Genomic DNA, 17,491 nt, shown 5'->3' with positions numbered 1-17,491 from the left:
TTGAGTTAACTGTACATTCAATGTATTTAGTACTGCTAAATATATATATATATATACACACACACATATATATACGTGTGTGTGCGTGTGTGTTTTGTTTTGTTTTTTTGTTTTGTTTTTGTTTTTTTGTTTTTTTTATGGACTCTCTCTCTGTCATTCAGGGTAGAGTGTAGTGGTGCGATCTGGGCTCACTGTAACCTCTGCCTCCCCAGTTCAAGCAAGTCTCCTGTCTCATCCTGCGGAGTAGGTGGGAGTACAAGCATGCACCACCCTGCCCAGCTAATTTTTGTATTTTTTAGTAGAGACAGGGTTTCACCATGTTGGCCAGGTTAGTCTTGAACTCCTGACCTAAGGTGATCCACCTGCCTCAGCCTCCCAGAGTGCTGGGATAACAGGCATGAGCCACCATGCCTGGCTGCTAAGTATATTTTTGGAAGACTCACTATATGTTAAATGATTTGGTGAAGTATAAAATTCATTTCTAACCAAGGGAATCCTGATTTTTTTTTCCCCTCTGGGGCTCTGTTTAGAAAGGACAGGGTTAAAATCTAACCCAAAAGATTAGGCTAGTGGCAACCATATGTAATCTCTAACTCCATCATTTTAGTAGATGAGGAAACTGATGCACAAATTACATAAATAATTTACCTGAAGGCTCCCAATATCTGCCAGAGATGAAACTAAAGCCATGACTGTAGCCTTTTCCATAGTGCAGATTCAAGCCTTTATGTTTGTTCATTCTGTACATTTCTGTCATTACCAGTTTCTGGTTCCTATTTAAAAGCATAAGTTGCTGAGTACTTACATGCTTTATGCTCAGATTAAATCGGATGTTTTTGTTTTTACCATAGGATTGCCTACAGCGCTCCTTTAAGGCACAGGTTTTCTCCTGCCCTGCTTGCCGACATGATCTTGGCCAGAATTACATCATGATTCCCAATGAGATTCTGCAGACTCTACTTGACCTTTTCTTCCCTGGCTACAGTAAAGGACGATGATCTGCCTGCTTTCACTGTGTTGTTCATGGTGGCTTTTTGGACAATAAAGAATCTAAAATGGGTGGGGAGGGTGGAAGAAATGGTGGACTGTATCTCTCACGTTCTGAAGCAGCTAATCCTCTTTCCCACATAGCCATCATCTTGTGTGTGTAGTAAGAGGCCCATTTCTCAACTGTCTTTTAAATATCTAAAGGTAGTTCCTGTAACAACTAGTTTTAATGAGTAAAAAGTCAAAGCCTCAGCTCTAGTTGATATCCAAGTTACGATTTATTTTGCAACTACCTCAGGACAGAAAAGATTTATGGGGATTTTAAAAATCATTGAATAACTAGTCAAATGAAATTTTAGCTACACACTGCCTCCCAAATATTAGTTGTGCCTGGTTCTTGTAATTTGATTTTACAGAAGAGGAAATGACACTTGAGATCCTTGGAATGAACACAGCTTCTAAAGTGTGCATATACTTTTTTAACGTCTCTTCTTCCATTACAATGTGTGTTTTGCAAGGACAGGTTCATTTTTTTAGCCCACTTTGTGAACTCCATTGTGCTTTTTTCTGGTGTTTTATGCAAGTTGACTACTAATGACTAATGAGAACAATAATGAATGCATTGTTGCTGCATTAGTGTAATGTGGTGTGGTTTTGCACTTAAAAGAGGTATTCATATGCTCTAGTTGTAAATGTTCATGAAAATCCACTTCTGTACTAGTCGAACTGCTTTTAGTGTCTCACCAGTGGTTTTACATCTGCAGAGTTTTGAGGGCTGTGCTGACCTTTGAGAGGATTTGAAATTGCTTCATATTGTGATCCTAAATTTTATATTCACTATATTCCCTAAAGTATACCTTAATAAATATTTTATGATCAGAAAAGCAGCTTGTTTTGCTTTACTTTTTTACACTTGGCTGGCTTATGTTACCAGTTTTAAAGGATCCTATATCTGGAGTTTTTCATTGTGCATCTCTATTGAAACATTTTTTTTACTTTGCACTGGTAATGAGAACCAGAATGAAATCTTAAGCACTCAGAACAAATTTCTTCCTCAGTTTTTTTGTTTGTTTGGCATTTTGAGACAGAGTCTTACTCTGTTGTGCAGGCTGGAGTGCAGTGGCACAATCTCTGCTCACTGCAAGCTCCTCCATCTCCTGGGTGCACGCCATTCTCCCACCTCAGCCTCCCGAGTAGATGGGACTACAGGCGCCTGCCACCACGCCCAGCTAATTTTGTTTTTGTATTTTTAGTAAAGACAGGGTTTCACCCTGTTAGCCAGGATGGTCTTGATCTCCTGACCTCGTAATACGCCTGCCTCGGCCTTCCAAAGTGCTGGGATTATAGGCGTGAGCCACCACGCTCAGCCCTCAGTTTGTATTTTTTTTTTTTTAAGTTTATTCTAATAGGAAAAGAATTTAAAATGGTAATCTAGTGACCATTTTCTGTAGTTTGTCCTGTGTTCAGTTTTAGTCTAATCAGGGCTACTTACTTCACAGACATAAGAATGTTTTAAAACGTTCTGTTCTCTAAACTGTACTGCTAGGCCAGGCACGGTGGCTTATACCTGTAATCCCTGTGGGAGGCCAAGGTAGGAGGATTACTTGAGCACAGGAAGTCAAGTCCAGCCTGGGCAGCATTACAAGACCCTGTCTCTCAAAAAATAAAATTAGCAGGGTGTGGCAGTGTGTGCCTGTAGTCCCAGCTACTTGGGAGGCTAATGTGGGAGGATTGCCTGAGCCCAGGAAATTGAGGCTGTAGTGAGCCACGATCACACTACTGCACTTAAGCCTGGGTGACAGAGCAAGACCTTGTTGACTGTCACAACCCCCCAAAAAAACTACACTGTTTTCATCAGAGAAAAGTTTTAATGTGATCCAGTCTTTCCATCCTTCCATCCCTAAGTTCACAGCCATATAAATATCGTTCATTGAATACTTACTTTGTACTAGTCACTTGTATGTATTATGTGTATTCATTGAATTCTACCAACAACAAATGCTATCCCCATCTTATGGGTGAATATTAGTGGCACAAAAAGGTTAAGTAACTTGACCAAAGGTCATACAACAATCAAAAGGTGGATCTGTGCCATAAACTTAGGCAGTCTTGTGTCCAGAGCTGGTGATGTTTGCTATATAGGCAGGCCCTCACTCTTGGATATATGGCCAACTAGTTTCAGTGCTTTTCCTGAATTTAACTAAATTCCAAATCAGGTTGTGGGAAATGCCTGGAACTATTGTCTCTCAGAGCTAAACATTGGAATTATTTTTGTTTTGAAGCATTGCATTTAAATAGGATCTTCTTAAATTGAAAATGAGTCATTAAATTGCATCATTCATACTATATCCCCTCTCGTATTGGCCGCATTTCTGCATGAAGAGTGGGAAATACCTTCCAGTTTCAGCTACTTGAACTGGTTTATTTCTACCACTTTGATTAGCGAAATAGCTGATTCCCACAGTTCCGGTTTGTATTGTCTGAACTGTAGCTATAACATGATAGACTAGGAAAGAAGGCTGATTGTGGCTTAGCATATTCACAGATGTGAAGAATGGCCCAAAGCTAAGCAATTATTGAACCTTTGAATCATCAAGGTTCTTTTACATAATATTTCAGTTGGTATCGAGAAAATGGGGACTTTTAGGACACATAACCACAATACTATTCTTAAACATGTTAAAAAATTAACAGTTTCTTTACATCATCAAATATCTAGTAAATGTTCCAATTTCCGTAGTCTCAAATGTCATAAATTGCTGTTTTGTTTTCAGTTGGTTTGTCTGAATCAGGATCCAAATAAAGACCTCACATTGTGATTAATTGCTATCTCAAGAATATTTTAATCTGTATACATCCCCTCAATCTTTCTTCCCCCTCTTCCCTCTTCCCCTTTGCAATTAGTATGTTGAAATTGGATTGTTCTGAAGCATTTCTGACAGAACATAGATAATGGAACCCTGTGGTGTAGTTCAACATGTTTCTCTTTATTTTCAGTTCATTGGTAGTTTAGAATTAAAGCATGATCAGATTCAGACTTGACTTTTGGGGGTGGGGGATGGGTAAGACTTTTTCGTAGGTGATGTGGTTGTCCTTCAGGAGGTACATAATACCTGGTTGTCTCTTAGTCCTAAGTTTGAAAGAAGCTTTTTTCACTGGAATTTATTACATTTGGTAGGTTACAGTGATTACTATGAAGTAATCACTTTAATTTGGACAGGATTTAAACTGTTTTTCTAGTTTTACTCACTTCTAGGTAATATGGTTCACTCAACAAATATGTGCATGCTAGTGTTTGAGTACATTGGTAAGCTTTTGGAAGCTGGCAAACTCAGAAGCTGGCAATCTAAACATCCATAACTCTCATAACCCTGTTATAACAGCTAACAGAAAGGGGCTCTACCTATATACTTAAAGCTTTGGATTTCAGTATAGGTCCTGCTTGGAAGAGCTGAGTAGACATCTGCTCTGATGCCCAATAGCTGCTATTTGCCTATTAAGAATGAAACCTTTCCCTATTCTTCAGGACAGCCCTGATTGCAAGAATTGAGCTTGATGGCCCATTCACCATGAGCTTACATTGGAAAGAGTTATCCTTGCTTGCCCACTCTGTCTGGTCCCTGCAACTAGACTGTCACAATTCCTGAAGGAAGTGATATTTAGTAACCTGGCTTAATATGATCCTACACAGAAAAAAGATGTAATACCTTCACTGGATAGACCATGCAGGCAGACCAAGTGACTGCTATTGAAAAAGATGAAGATGGTTTTCTTACTCTTTCATGACTAGATTCGCAACTGTGAAATTGCACTGCATTGACAGAATAAAGCAGGCTGCCACGTGAAGAGTAATTTGAGATTAAAATTCTCGGAAGTAAACATGATTGTGAAGACAAGATGCAACAGATGAAACAATTAGATACTACCAAAATTTGAATGTATTGCTGAGTAATATTTATGGATATGCCACGGTTTATTTATCTGATGGATATTTGAATTGTTTACAGGGTTGTGCTGTTACAAAGCTGCTGTGAGCCATTGTCAGTCTTTGGAAAACTCTTACAAAATTATGTACTTACCGTACAACCCATCAATGTCACTAATTGTTAAGAAAAATGACATTTCAAAGTGGTTTATACCATTTTACATTCCTGCCAGCAGTGTGTGAGATTTATGGTTGCCCCACATCCTCTCTAATACTTGGTTTTGTCAGTTTTTTAAAATTATAAACCACTCTAGAGGGTGTATAACTACTGTGAGAGACAAGAATAGGTTGCATACTTGGTGACAGAGTGGATTGTGGTAGCCATTTGTACTGTTCGCCAGGTATCTTCGGCTCAGAAGTGCACGTGCTAGGATTGTTCTTCCAGGCTTCCTTGTGTTTGTATAGGGCCATGTGACGAGTTAGCCATTTAGTCGTGAGCAGATATGCTATATACCACTTCTAGGCAGGGCATTTCCTTGCCCTTCAGAGTTTTCTTCTTCCATGGAGACTAGTAACACTCCAGATGAGACTTTTCTGTCAGCTTAGATCTCAGAATAAGAATGGTACAGAGCACCCAGCTAACTTGTGGTGGACATGCAACATGAGAGAGATGTGAATGCAAGACCCTAAAGTTTTTGAGTTGTTCGCAGAGCATGACCTAGCCTATCCTGACTGATAAAAACATTCCTAACTTCCTCAGCCTAACTGCAGGTATGGAATTGAATTCATTCTATATCTTATCTTGAGACGGTCTCTGTCACAGTGACATGATCATGGCTCACTGCAGTCTTGACCTACTGGGCTCAAGCTATTCCTCCTGCCTCAACCTCCCAAGTAGCTGGGACTACAGGCATGTGAAACCACGCCTCACTAATTTTTGTATTTTTTATAGAGATGAAGTTTCACCGTGTTGCCCAGGCTTGTCTCAAACTCCTGAGCTCAAGCAATCCACCTGCCTCAGCCTCCGGAAATGCTAGGATTACAGACATGAGCCACCATGCCTGGCCTGGAATTGAATTTAATTGGCCTTTTAATATTGAATCTAAAATTTTCAGTGTTTTAGAGCTAATTCTTTAATACCCAACTCAATTGACTTAAGCGATTTATAAATTGGTTGGTAATATAGTAGGCACCCTCTAAGATGGACCCCAGTGATTTCCTACCTTTTGCTCTTCATGCCCTGGTATAATCTCCTCCCCTTCAGTGTGGGCTGGACTTAAATTGTATTGTAAACAACAAAATACAGCAGAAATGATCAGATGTCACTTCCAAGTTTAGGTCACAAAAATACTGTGGCTTCCTACTTGGACTACCCTCTCTCTCAATCTAGGGGAAGCCAGCTGCCATGCTGCGAGCTGCCAAATGGAAAGGCACATGTGGCAAAGAACAGAGGTCTCTGGCCAACAGTACTGAAGCCTACCAAAAACCACAGAAGTGAGCTTGGAAGTGGATTCGCCTCCAGAGGGTCCTTGAGATGACTTCAGCCATTTATTGCAACCCTGTGAGAGACCCTCAGCCACAGGTACCCAACTAAATCATTCCTGGATTCCTGACACAGAAAGATGATGAATGTTGATGTCTTAATCCATTAAGCCGTGGGGTAATTATTATGCAGTAAAAGATTATTAATACAGATAGGGTGGCCCTGAGTGCCAGTTTGCCCAGGAAAGATCCAATTTGCACTTGTTGCGCCAAAATTATTATGAATAATACCATTTGCTTTTCCTCCTTAAAGTGCCCCAGATTGGATAACATCACCCTCTTTACTCAGCGTAGATCTTTTATGACATAACAGTGAATTCACTTTTATTTCTGAAATATTGTTTCCTTACCATAGCCAAGAATTTTTTAACTCATTGATTTTCTTTAGGAGAAAATACAGGCATTTAAAATAAGTCTCTAGTGAAGTCTCTAGTTAATAGATGAAAATGGTAACTGTAGAAAGTACAGTAATCCCATGGGCATTTTGCATGGAAATTCTTTGACTCGAAGGAGATTCAAAATAGATCTTTGCCAGTTTCTAGATGCCAAGAGAAATTTTTGAGGTGCCCCTCACTTCCAACATATATTTACCCTTTATCTATTTGTGTGGAAGATTGTGAACTGGATTGTTCAAATACTTTATTGTTTGAATTTACCTAGTTGATGTCTACTTAAGAAATCCAACATACATTTACCCTTTATCTATTTGTGTGGAAGATTGTGAACTAGATTGTTCAAATACTTTATCGTTTGAATTTACCTAGTTGATGTCTACTCAAGAAATCAGTAAATCTTAGATGACCTTTTGTGCTTATATCCACCCACTACTAAATTACCCCTCACCCCCAACATAATGTTTTTGTTTGGGTCACAGATATTTAACAAAGTGTCACAAATGTGATCTTACCAAATCCGTAAGTTATTATAAAATACTCCATTTCTATAAAGAACAATCCCCCCAATTCATGTTGAAAACTCTTTAATTTTCTTTTTTTTTTTGAGATAGAGTCTTGCTCTGTTGCCCAGGCTGGAATGCAGTAGCGTGATCTCAGCTCACTGCAACCTCCACCACCCTGGTTCAAGCGATTCTCCTGCCTCAGCCTCCCGAGTAGCTGAGATTACAGGCATGTGGCACCACACTGAGCTAAAGTTTTATATTTTTAGTAGAGACAGGGTTTCACCATGTTGGCCAGGCTCGTCTCGAACTCCTGACCTCAGGTGATCCACCTGCCTTGGCCTCCCAAAGTGCTGGGATTACAGGCATGAGCCACCACACCCGGCCTTTCTTTTTAAATTTGGAGTAATTATAGACTCACAAGAAGCTGCAAAAATAGTACAGAGAATTTCTATGTATTTTTCACCCAGTTTCCCTCAGGGATAGCATCTTACGTAATCATAGTAGGTTGTCCAGACCAGGAGATTGACACTGGTACAATAATAGTAAGTAAGAGCTTACTTGAATTTCACCAGTTTTTATATGAACTCATTTTTGGGTGTATGTACGTATAGTTTTATAGAATCTTATCACATATATACATTCATTTTATACATATATACATAGGGTGGTAGTGGTATAAACCACCACCATAATAGAAGATGGACTGTTCCATCATCAAAAAATTCTCTCCTGCTATCCTTTAGAGTCACAACTTTCCCCAACCCTAACTCATGACAACCATTGTTCTGTTCACCATCACTATAATTTTGTCATCTCAAGAATGAAATATAAGTGAAATTTCATAGTGTGTAACTTTTTGAGACTGGATTTTTTCCCCCACAGCATGATAACCTTGACATCCATCTAAGTTATTGCATATATCAAATAGTTTCTTTCTTTCTTATTGTTGAGTAGTATTCCAGTTTATTCATCTGCTCATGCCTTGAAGGATTTTTGGGATGTTTCTAGTTTTTGTCTGTTATAAATAAAGCTAATAAATATTGCTGTGCAGACTTTTGTGTGGACATAATTCTAGGTGGTATGATAGGTATATTATTAGCTTTATAATAAACCATTTCCCAGCGTGGCTGTACCATTTTACATTCCTATCAGTAATGTGTGAATTCCAGTGCCATGCATTTTTGTCCACACTAAGTATGGTCAGTAATTTTATTTTAGACATACTAATAGATGTGTAGTAGTATCTCATCATGGCTTTATTTTGTATTCTCCTGATGGCTGATGACTTAGTCATCACTTCATGTGTTTAGTTGCCATCCTACATATCCATGAAGTGTCTCTTCAAATCTTTTGCCCGTGTTTTATTGGATTGATTTTTACTGTTGGGTTTAAAATTTCTTATATGTTCTGAATATTGGTCTTTTGTTAGATTTAACTTTTTTTTAATTTTCAATTTTTGTGGGTACATAGTAGGTGTATATATTTATGGGGTACATGAGATGTTTTGATACAGGCATGCAATGTGAAATAAGCACATCACAAGGAATGGGTTACCTATCCCCTCAAGGCATTTGTTCTTCAACTTACAAACAATCCAATTATACGATTTAAGTTATTTTAAAATATACAATTATTATTGACTATAGTTGCCATGTTGTGCTATCAAATAGAAGGCCTTATTCTTTCTAACTAATTTTTTGTACCCATTAACTATCTCCACCTCCCTACTACCAGACCCCACTACCTTTCCCAGACTCTGGTAATCATCCTTGTACTCTCTTTGTCCATGGGTTCAATTATTTTGATTTTTAGATCCCACAAATAAGTGACAACATGCGATGTTTGTCTTTCTGTGCCTGGTTTATTTCACTTAACATAATGATCTCCAGTTTCATCTGTGTTGTTTCAAATGACTGGATATCATTCTTTTTTATGGCAGAATAGTACTCCATTGTGTATATGTACCACATTTTCTTATCTATTCATCTGTTGATGGACACTTAGGTTGCTTCCAAACCTTAGGTATTGTAGACAGTGCTGCAGCAATCATAGGAGTGCAGATATCTCTGATATACTGATTTTCTTTCAGGTATATACCCAGCAGTGGGATGGCTGGATCATGTGGTAGTTATATTTTTAGTTTTTTGAGGGACCTCAAAACTGTTCTCCGTAATGTTTGTACTAATTTACATTCCCATCAACAGTATACAGGGGTTCTTTTTTCTGCACATCCTCACCAGCATTTGTATTGCCTGTCTTTTGGATTAAAGTCATTTTAACTGGGGTAAGATAATATCTCATAGTAGTTTTGATTTGCATTTCTCTGATGATCAGTGATGTTGAGCACCTTTTCATATACCTATTTGCCATTTGTATCTCTTTTAAGAAATGTCTATTCAAATTTTTTACCCATTTTTAATTGATTAGATTTTTTTTTCTGTAAAGTTGTTTGAGCTCCTTATATATTGTGATAATTAATCCCTTGTCAGATAGGTAGTTTGCAAATATTTTCTCCTATTCTGTGGATTGTCTCTTCACTTTGTTGATTGTTCCCTTTGCTGTGCAGAAGCTTTTTAACTTGATGTGATCCCATCTGTCCATTTTTGCTTTGGTTGTTTGTGTTTGTGTGGAGTATTGCTCGATAAATTTTTGCCCAGACCAATATCCTAGAGAGTTTCCCCAATGTTTCCTTGTAGTAGTTTTACAGTTTGAGGTCTTAGATTTAGGTCTTTCATCCATTTTTATTTTATTTGTGTATATGGTGAGAGATGGGGTCTAGTTTCATTCTTCTGCATATGGGTATCCAGTTTTCCCAGGACCATTTATTGAAGCGACTGTCTTTTCCCCAGCGTATATTTTTGTTAGATAGTTGATTTGCAGATATTGTTTCCAGGCTGTTGCATTTTTTGTTGTTGTTACGTTAGTTGCATTTTCATCCTCTTAGTAGGGTGTTTCAGAAAAAAGCTTTTGATTTTGATGAAGTCTGATTCATCAGTTTCTTATTTTATGCATCATGCTTTTGGTGTCAAACATAATTTATTTTATTTTTTTGAGACTGAGTTTCACTCTTGTCGCCCAGGCTGGAATGCAATGGCACAATCTTGGCTCACCACAAACTCTGCCTCCCGGGTTCAAGCGATTCTCCTGCCGCAGCTTCCCAAGTAGCTGGGATTGCAGGTGCCCACCACCACCACACACAGCCAAGTTTTTTTGTATTTTTAGTAGAGATAGGGTTTCATCATATTGGCCAGGCTGGTCTCCAACTCCTGACCTCAGGTGATCCACCCAGCTTGGCCTCCCAAAGTGCTGGGATTATAGGCGTAAGCCACTGCGCCTGGCCCAAACATAATTTTTTAAACTGTGAAGGACAAGAATCGTTTAATACCCAGATGGTTCCCCTTGCCATTGCGCTTTCCAAACTTAATTTTCTAGGCTTTTTTCTATTATTTCCTTTCTGCCTGAAGAACTTACTCTAGTAATTCTTTTAGATCAGGTCTCCTAGTAACAACTTGTCTTAGTTTTCTTTCATACAAGAATGTCATTATTTCACCTTCATTCCTAAGGGATATTTTCACTTTCCTGGGTTGGCATTTTGTTTAGCACTTGAAAATATCTTGCCACTTCTTTCTGGCTTCAATGATTTCTGACAAGAAATCTGCTGTTACTCATATTGTTTTTCCCCTATGGATAATGCATTGCTCTTCTCTGGCTTCTTTCAAGAATTTTTGTCTTTAGTTTTCAGAAATTTGATTATGATGTGTTTGAGAATGAGTTTCTTCATGTTTATCCTGTTTTGAGTTGAACCAGCTTCTTGACTCTAGATGTTTATCTTCTGTCAAATTTGGGAAGTTTCTAGCCATTACTTCTTTAAATATGGTTTCAACCCTCCACTCCTTCTCCTCTTCTGCTGGAACTCCAGTGACATGAATATTAAATATTTCATTACTGTCCCAAAACCCTCTGAGATTCTGTTCATTTTTATTTGCTTTATATTCCGTTGTTCAGATTGGGTAATTTCTAGTGATTGAGTTCACTGATTCTTTTATCTATCATCTACATTCTTCTGTTAAGCCCATCCAGTAAGTGTTTTATGTGTGATGGTATATTTTTCTATTCTGAAATTTCCATTTGGGTCTTTGTAATGTTCTTTCAAGTTGAAACTGTCCTGTTTCTTGATAGGATCAGTAATTTTGCATTGTGTACTGGACATTGTGAGTACTATGAGACTCTGATTTCTATTTAAATCTTCTATTTTATAAGGAAATCCAGCAGTTTAGGGTCAGAGTGCATGTTCTGGCCCACTTTTATGGGCTGGGTTTCAATGTAAATTTAGTTTTCAAAGCCTTTGCAGTGCTCTTCTAGTCGGCCTCACTTGGGTGTTACCTAGAAGCCAATCTGAAACCTGAACTATAGCCACTCACAGTTCATTTTGCTGTGTTGAATTATGGTCAGTGTGATGCACAGTCTACTTGAGGGTCTGCCCAAGACTTCTGGCAAAGATTTAAAGAATCTATTTCTCTGGCTCCCTTTTCTCTTGAATCCCACTTCAGTCTCTACTTGGGGTGGATGGGGTGCTGCCTTTTTGCAGCCAATCACTCAGTGCAGGGCAGGCATAGTCTACAAGGGTCCACTCCACAGTCTTGGCCAGACCCAGTGACCAGGAAGAATGGGTGTGGTTTTCTCCCTTGGTGTTCATGTGGAGTAGGCAGGTTTTTTTCTCCTGCACGGTTACCCCTTTTCCCATTCATTTGGCCTTTTTTCTTTGTCTGTATCCACTGATGTTTTCTAGTTGTAGACCATTGCACCCAAGCCAAAAGAAAGCAAAAGAAGGCAAAAAGTAAGTATAGGAAAGACCCCAGGAAGCTTACTCCCAGGATATTCCACATATCCGAGAGTGCCTAGATTTTATTTATAATTAGCAAGAGGAATAGGGTGGAATATACTTGGCTCCATCTTGTGTGGAATTTGAAGTGCCCAAAGCAGCCTTTCAAAGACAGATTTTTAATCTAAGAAACCATAACACTTTACCACAAATGAACTCCATTTCAGAGAAAACTGGTATTTCATTTTATTTATTTATTTATTTACTTATTTATTTTTGAAATGGAGTCTCACTCTGTCGCCGAGGCTGGAGTGCAGTGGCGCGATCTTGGCTCATTGCAACCTTCGCCTCCGGGGTTCAAGTGATTATCCTGCCTCAGCCTCCTAAGTAGCTGGGACTACAGGTACACACCACCATACCCAGCTGTTTTTTTGTATTTTTTAGTAGAGACGGGGTTTCACCATGTTGGTCAGAACGGTCTTGATCTCCTGACCTCATGATCCACCCGCCTCGGCCTCCCAAAGTGCTGGGATTACAGGCGTGAGCCACTGCACCTGGCCTAAGAAAAATAATATTTGTTAAACACCTATGTGTCTATAGTATATGACAGACTTCCCAACAACGCGACAAAGAAGGAAAGTAACATCTGTGCTATGCTCTATGCTTATTGAGCTTTTTCTTTTTAAAAGATGGAAACGACAAATACTGTAGCATGCAGACTATTCAGTATTGGTCGTTGTTAAGTACTTATTTCTTAAATAAAACAATAAGGCCAGGTGCGGTGGCTCACGCCTGTAATCCCAACACTTTGGGAGGCTGAAGTGGGTGGATCACCTGAGGTCAGGAGTTCGAGACCAGCCTGACTAGCATGGTGAAACCCTCTCTCTACTAAAAATACAAAAATTAGCCAGGTATGGTGGCAGGCACCCAAGAGGCCAAGGCAGGAGAATCACTTGAATTCAAGAGGCAGAGGTTGCCGTGAGCCGAGATGATCACGTCACTGCACTCCAGCTTGGGCGACAAGAGCAAAACTCCATCTCAAAAATAAGAATAAAATAATACAAATGAAGCTGACATACTTTCAGTCACACTTCCCACTCCTGTCCTTACCCAAGACATTACTGCAAAATTCTTGATACCTTTTCAGTCTTTTTTTGTACTTAATACACCTATGTATAGGTCTCAATAAACAAGATGTAGGTATTTCAAGTGTTATAATGAAAACATACACAAATGATATATTGTATGTATTCTAAACTTCTTTTTTCATTCACCTTTATCCTTTAGGACAGTCTTTTAATGGGTAAGCTTTGTCTCTTTACGTTTAAGACAAGTAGCTCACACTAGTTTTCCTTCCCTCCAAATTATGTTTTTTTAAATTTATTTTTATTTTTTATTATACATTAAGTTCTAGGGTACATGTGCACAACGTGCAGGTTTGTTACATATGTATACATGTGCCATGTTGGTGTGCTGCACCCATTAACTGGTCATTTACATTAGGTATATCTCCTAATGCCATCCCTACTCCCCCCCCAACCCCATAACAGGCCCCAGTGTGTGACGTTCCCCTTCCTGTGTCCAAGTGTTCTCATTGTTCAATTCCCACCTATGAGTGAGAACATGCAGTGTTTGGTTTTTTGTCCTTGGCAATAGTTTGCTGAGAATGATGGTTTCCAGCTTCATCCATGTCCCTACAAAGGACATGAACTCATCATTTTTGATGGCTGCATAGTATTCCATGGTGTATATGTGCCACATTTTCTTAATCCAGTCTATCATTGATGGACATTTGGGTTGGTTCCAAGTCTTTGCTATTGTGAATAGTGCCGCAATAAACATACGTGTGCATGTGTCTTTATAATAGCATGATTTATAATCCTTTGGGTACATACCCAGTAGTAGGATGGCTGGGTCAAATGGTATTTCTAGTTCTAGATCCTTGAGGAATTGCCACACTCTCTTCCACAATGGTTGAACTAGTTTACAGTCCCACCAACAGTGTAAAAGCATTCCTATTTCTCCACAGCCTCTACAGCACCTGTTGTTTCCTGACTTTGTAATGTTCACCGTTCTACCCGGTGTGAGATGGTATCTCATTGTGGTTTTGATTTGCATTTCTCTGATGGCCAGTGATGATGAGCATTTTTTCATGTGTCTGTTGGCTGCATAAATGTCTTCTTTGGGGAAGTGTCTGTTCATATCCTTCGCCCACTTTTTGATGGGGTTGTTTGTTTTTTCTTGTCAGTTTGTTTGAGTTCATTGTAGATTTTGGATATTAGCCCTTTGTCAGATGAGTAGGTTGTGAAAATTTTCTCCCATTCTGTAGGTTGCCTGTTCACTCTGATGGTAGTTTCTTTTGCTGTGCAGAAGCTCTTTAGTTTAATTAGATCCCATTTGTCAATTTTGGCTTTTGTTGCCATTGCTTTTGCTGTTTTAGACATGAAGTCCTTGCCCATGCCTATGTCCTGAATGGTATTGCCTAGGTTTTCTTCTAGGGTTTTTATGGTTTTAGGTCTAACATGTAAGTCTTTAATCCATCTTGAATTAATTTTTGTATAAGGTGTAAGGAAGGGATCCAGTTTCAGCTTTCTACATATGGTTAGCCAGTTTTCCCAGCATCATTTGTTAAACAGGGGATCCTTTCCCCATTTCTTGTTTTTGTCAGGTTTGTCAAAGATCTGATGGTTGTAGATGTGTGGTATTATTTCTGAGGGCTCTGTTCTGTTCCATTGGTCTATATCTCTGTTTTGGTACCAGTACCATGCTGTTTTGGTTACTGTAGCCTTGTAGTATAGTTTGAAGTCAGGTAGCGTGATGCCTCCAGCTTTGTTCTTTTGGCTTAGGTTTGTCTTGGCAATGCACGCCCCTTTTTGGTTCCATATGAACTTGAAAGTAGTTTTTTCCAATTCTGTGAAGAAATTCATTGGTAGTTTGATGGGGATGGCATTGAATCTATATAATTACCATAGGCTTTTTTCTTTTTCTTTTTCTTTTTTTTTTTTTTTTGTGGGGGACCAAGTCTCATTCTTGTCGCCCAGGCTGGAGTGCAATAGTGCAATCTTGGCTCACTGCAATCTCCACCTCCCAGGTTCAAATGAGTCTCCTGCCTCAGCCTCCTGAGTAGCTGGGACTACAGGCGTGCACCACCACGCCCAGCTACTTTTTGTGTGTGTGGTATTTTTAGTAGAGACGGGGTTTCACCATGTTGGCCATGCTGGTCTCGAACTCCTGACCTCAAGTGACCCACCCACCTCGGCCTCCCAAAGTGCTGGGATTACAGGTGTAAGCCACTGTGCCTGGCTGAGCTTCATTCTTTTTTTTTTTTTTTTTGAGACGGAGTCTCACTCTGTTGCCCAGGCTGGAGTGCAGTGGCACAATCTTGGCTCACTGCAGCCTCTGCCTCCCAGGTTCACACTGTTCTCTCCTGCCTCAGCCTTCCGAGTAGCTGGAACTACAGGCGCCCATCACCACGCCCAGCTAATTTTTTGTATTTTTTTTTTTTTTTTTAAGTAGATACGGGTTTCACCGTGTTAGCCAGGATGGTCTCGATCCCCTGACCTCCTGATCCGCCCACCTCGGCCTCCCAAAGTGCTGGGATTACAGGCGTGAGCCACCGCACCCAGCCCCAAGCTTTAATCTTAAATGCAACTTACTTCTGGGAAATAATTGCTTATGGACTATATTGAGCCTGCTTAACTATAGCGCCTTCCTTCAGCCTCTTCTCCCAAAATAGTCTCATGATTAGTAGATTAGGCTTGAGATTGACAGCACTTCTATGAATGGCAGACACTGTCCCAAGCTAACAGCTGTCTTTTTGACAAAATACAGAAATAGTGTTGCTGGACTGATACAGTAGCTTACACTTGTAATCCCAGCAATTTGGGAGGCCAAGGCGGGAGGATTGCTTGAGCTCAGGAATTTGAGACCAGCCTGGGCAACATAGTAAGACCTAATCTCTTCTAAAATTCAAAAAAATTAGCTGGGCATGGTGGCATGCGCCTGTAGTCTCAGCTACTTGTGAGGGTGAGGCAGGAGGATCGCTTGAGCCAGGAAGGTCAAGGCTGCAGTGAGCCCTTATTGAGCCACTATACTCCAACCTGGCTGATAGAGTCTTTATAAAAAAAAAAAAAAAAAAACGTTGGTAGCTAACGCTCCATTCCCACCCTCCAACATGTCTGATACCAGAGACTATACTCAGTCCTTTGCTATTTGCAAGTTTATTTAATAGCCTACCGCAACTGCCTTGTCCATGGATAGAATTTTCTTCATTGTATCTTGGAATGCATATAACCAGTAAGCTTCTTTTAACCGATAAAAACATCTAGATTTTGTATTTTGCATAACATTGATATTCCTTTGTAGTTCATATTGGATGAAATGTCTTGAACACAAGCAAGTTATCTTTTTTTTTTCCTCCCCATTCTTTATGCCAGACTTTTAAAGAAAGAATCTGCATCTAGTTCAACTTTGGCTGCTTGCTGCTTCTGCTGCAAGTAGCAGTTTTAGATCAAGTTCCCAGTGGCAGCACCGGTGGGGGAAGTCTGCATTTTTTTAGGATGACTGACCTCACTCCTGGAGCTGTTGGATTCCACCGTTTTTTGGGAGTTTATGACTTTGGTTGTTATTTAATGCACTTAAATCTTCTGAGTCTCACTGAGTTTTTTGTTTTGATTTTTCAAATGTTCTTCACAACTCTTTTGTAGGACATTTAAAATGTTACACCCAGAACTGTACAAATGCTTTACTAGTGAGGTTAAACTAAATGCAACAATGCAACAAACAGATGAAAAGCACACTAAGATTTCACTTGTGTTAGTTCTGAAAACCCTAGACCTTTACAGCAACCAGAGTTGTTTCCTTTCACGCAGTTCCACTTAAAAAGGAATTTGTAGGTTTTTTTCAGTCCTCCGTAGATTCTGCTGAATTCAGAAGAAATTGCATGCAATCCCCAGCTTTGTTCCAGAAGTTAATTTGTGAAAGAATGAAAGCCATGATCTTTTTCTTGATGTAGGATGAAAACGAAATAATCTTTTGTTTGTATGAATTTGTACAAATACTTCCCATAGGAACAATGATATGCAGGGGTGTCCAATCTTTTGGCTTCCCTGGGCCACATTGGAAGAATTGTCTTGGGCACACATACACTAATGATAGCTGATGAGCTTAAAAGAAGAAAAAAAAAAAAGCAAAAAGCTTACAATTTTTTTTTTTTTTTTTGAGATATAGTCTCGCTGTATCACCCAGGCTGGAGTGCAGTGGTGCGATATTGGCTCACTGCAGCCTCACCTCCCAGTTTCAAGCTATCCTCCCCACT

The 17,491-nt window shown here is 39.4% G+C and overlaps 1 protein-coding gene across 1 annotated transcript in view; it reads left to right on the top strand.

The window, feature by feature from the left end:
* Positions 1-1,871, top strand: part of UHRF2 (ubiquitin like with PHD and ring finger domains 2) — a 101,621-nt gene extending 99,750 nt beyond the window's left edge. The window contains exon 16 of the mRNA XM_032137951.2: positions 852-1,871. Coding sequence (XP_031993842.1) covers positions 852-998 — 147 coding nt within the window. The 3' untranslated portion in view covers positions 999-1,871. The remainder of the gene's footprint in view (positions 1-851) is intronic.
* Positions 1,872-17,491: the final 15,620 nt, after the last annotated feature.

Source organism: Hylobates moloch, unplaced genomic scaffold, assembly GCF_009828535.3.
Source record: "Hylobates moloch isolate HMO894 unplaced genomic scaffold, HMol_V3 SCAFFOLD_19, whole genome shotgun sequence".
Classification (NCBI taxonomy): Eukaryota; Metazoa; Chordata; class Mammalia; order Primates; family Hylobatidae; genus Hylobates; species Hylobates moloch.
Note: the sequence above shows the minus strand (reverse complement) of the source record. Positions and strands in the feature narration are given on the sequence as shown.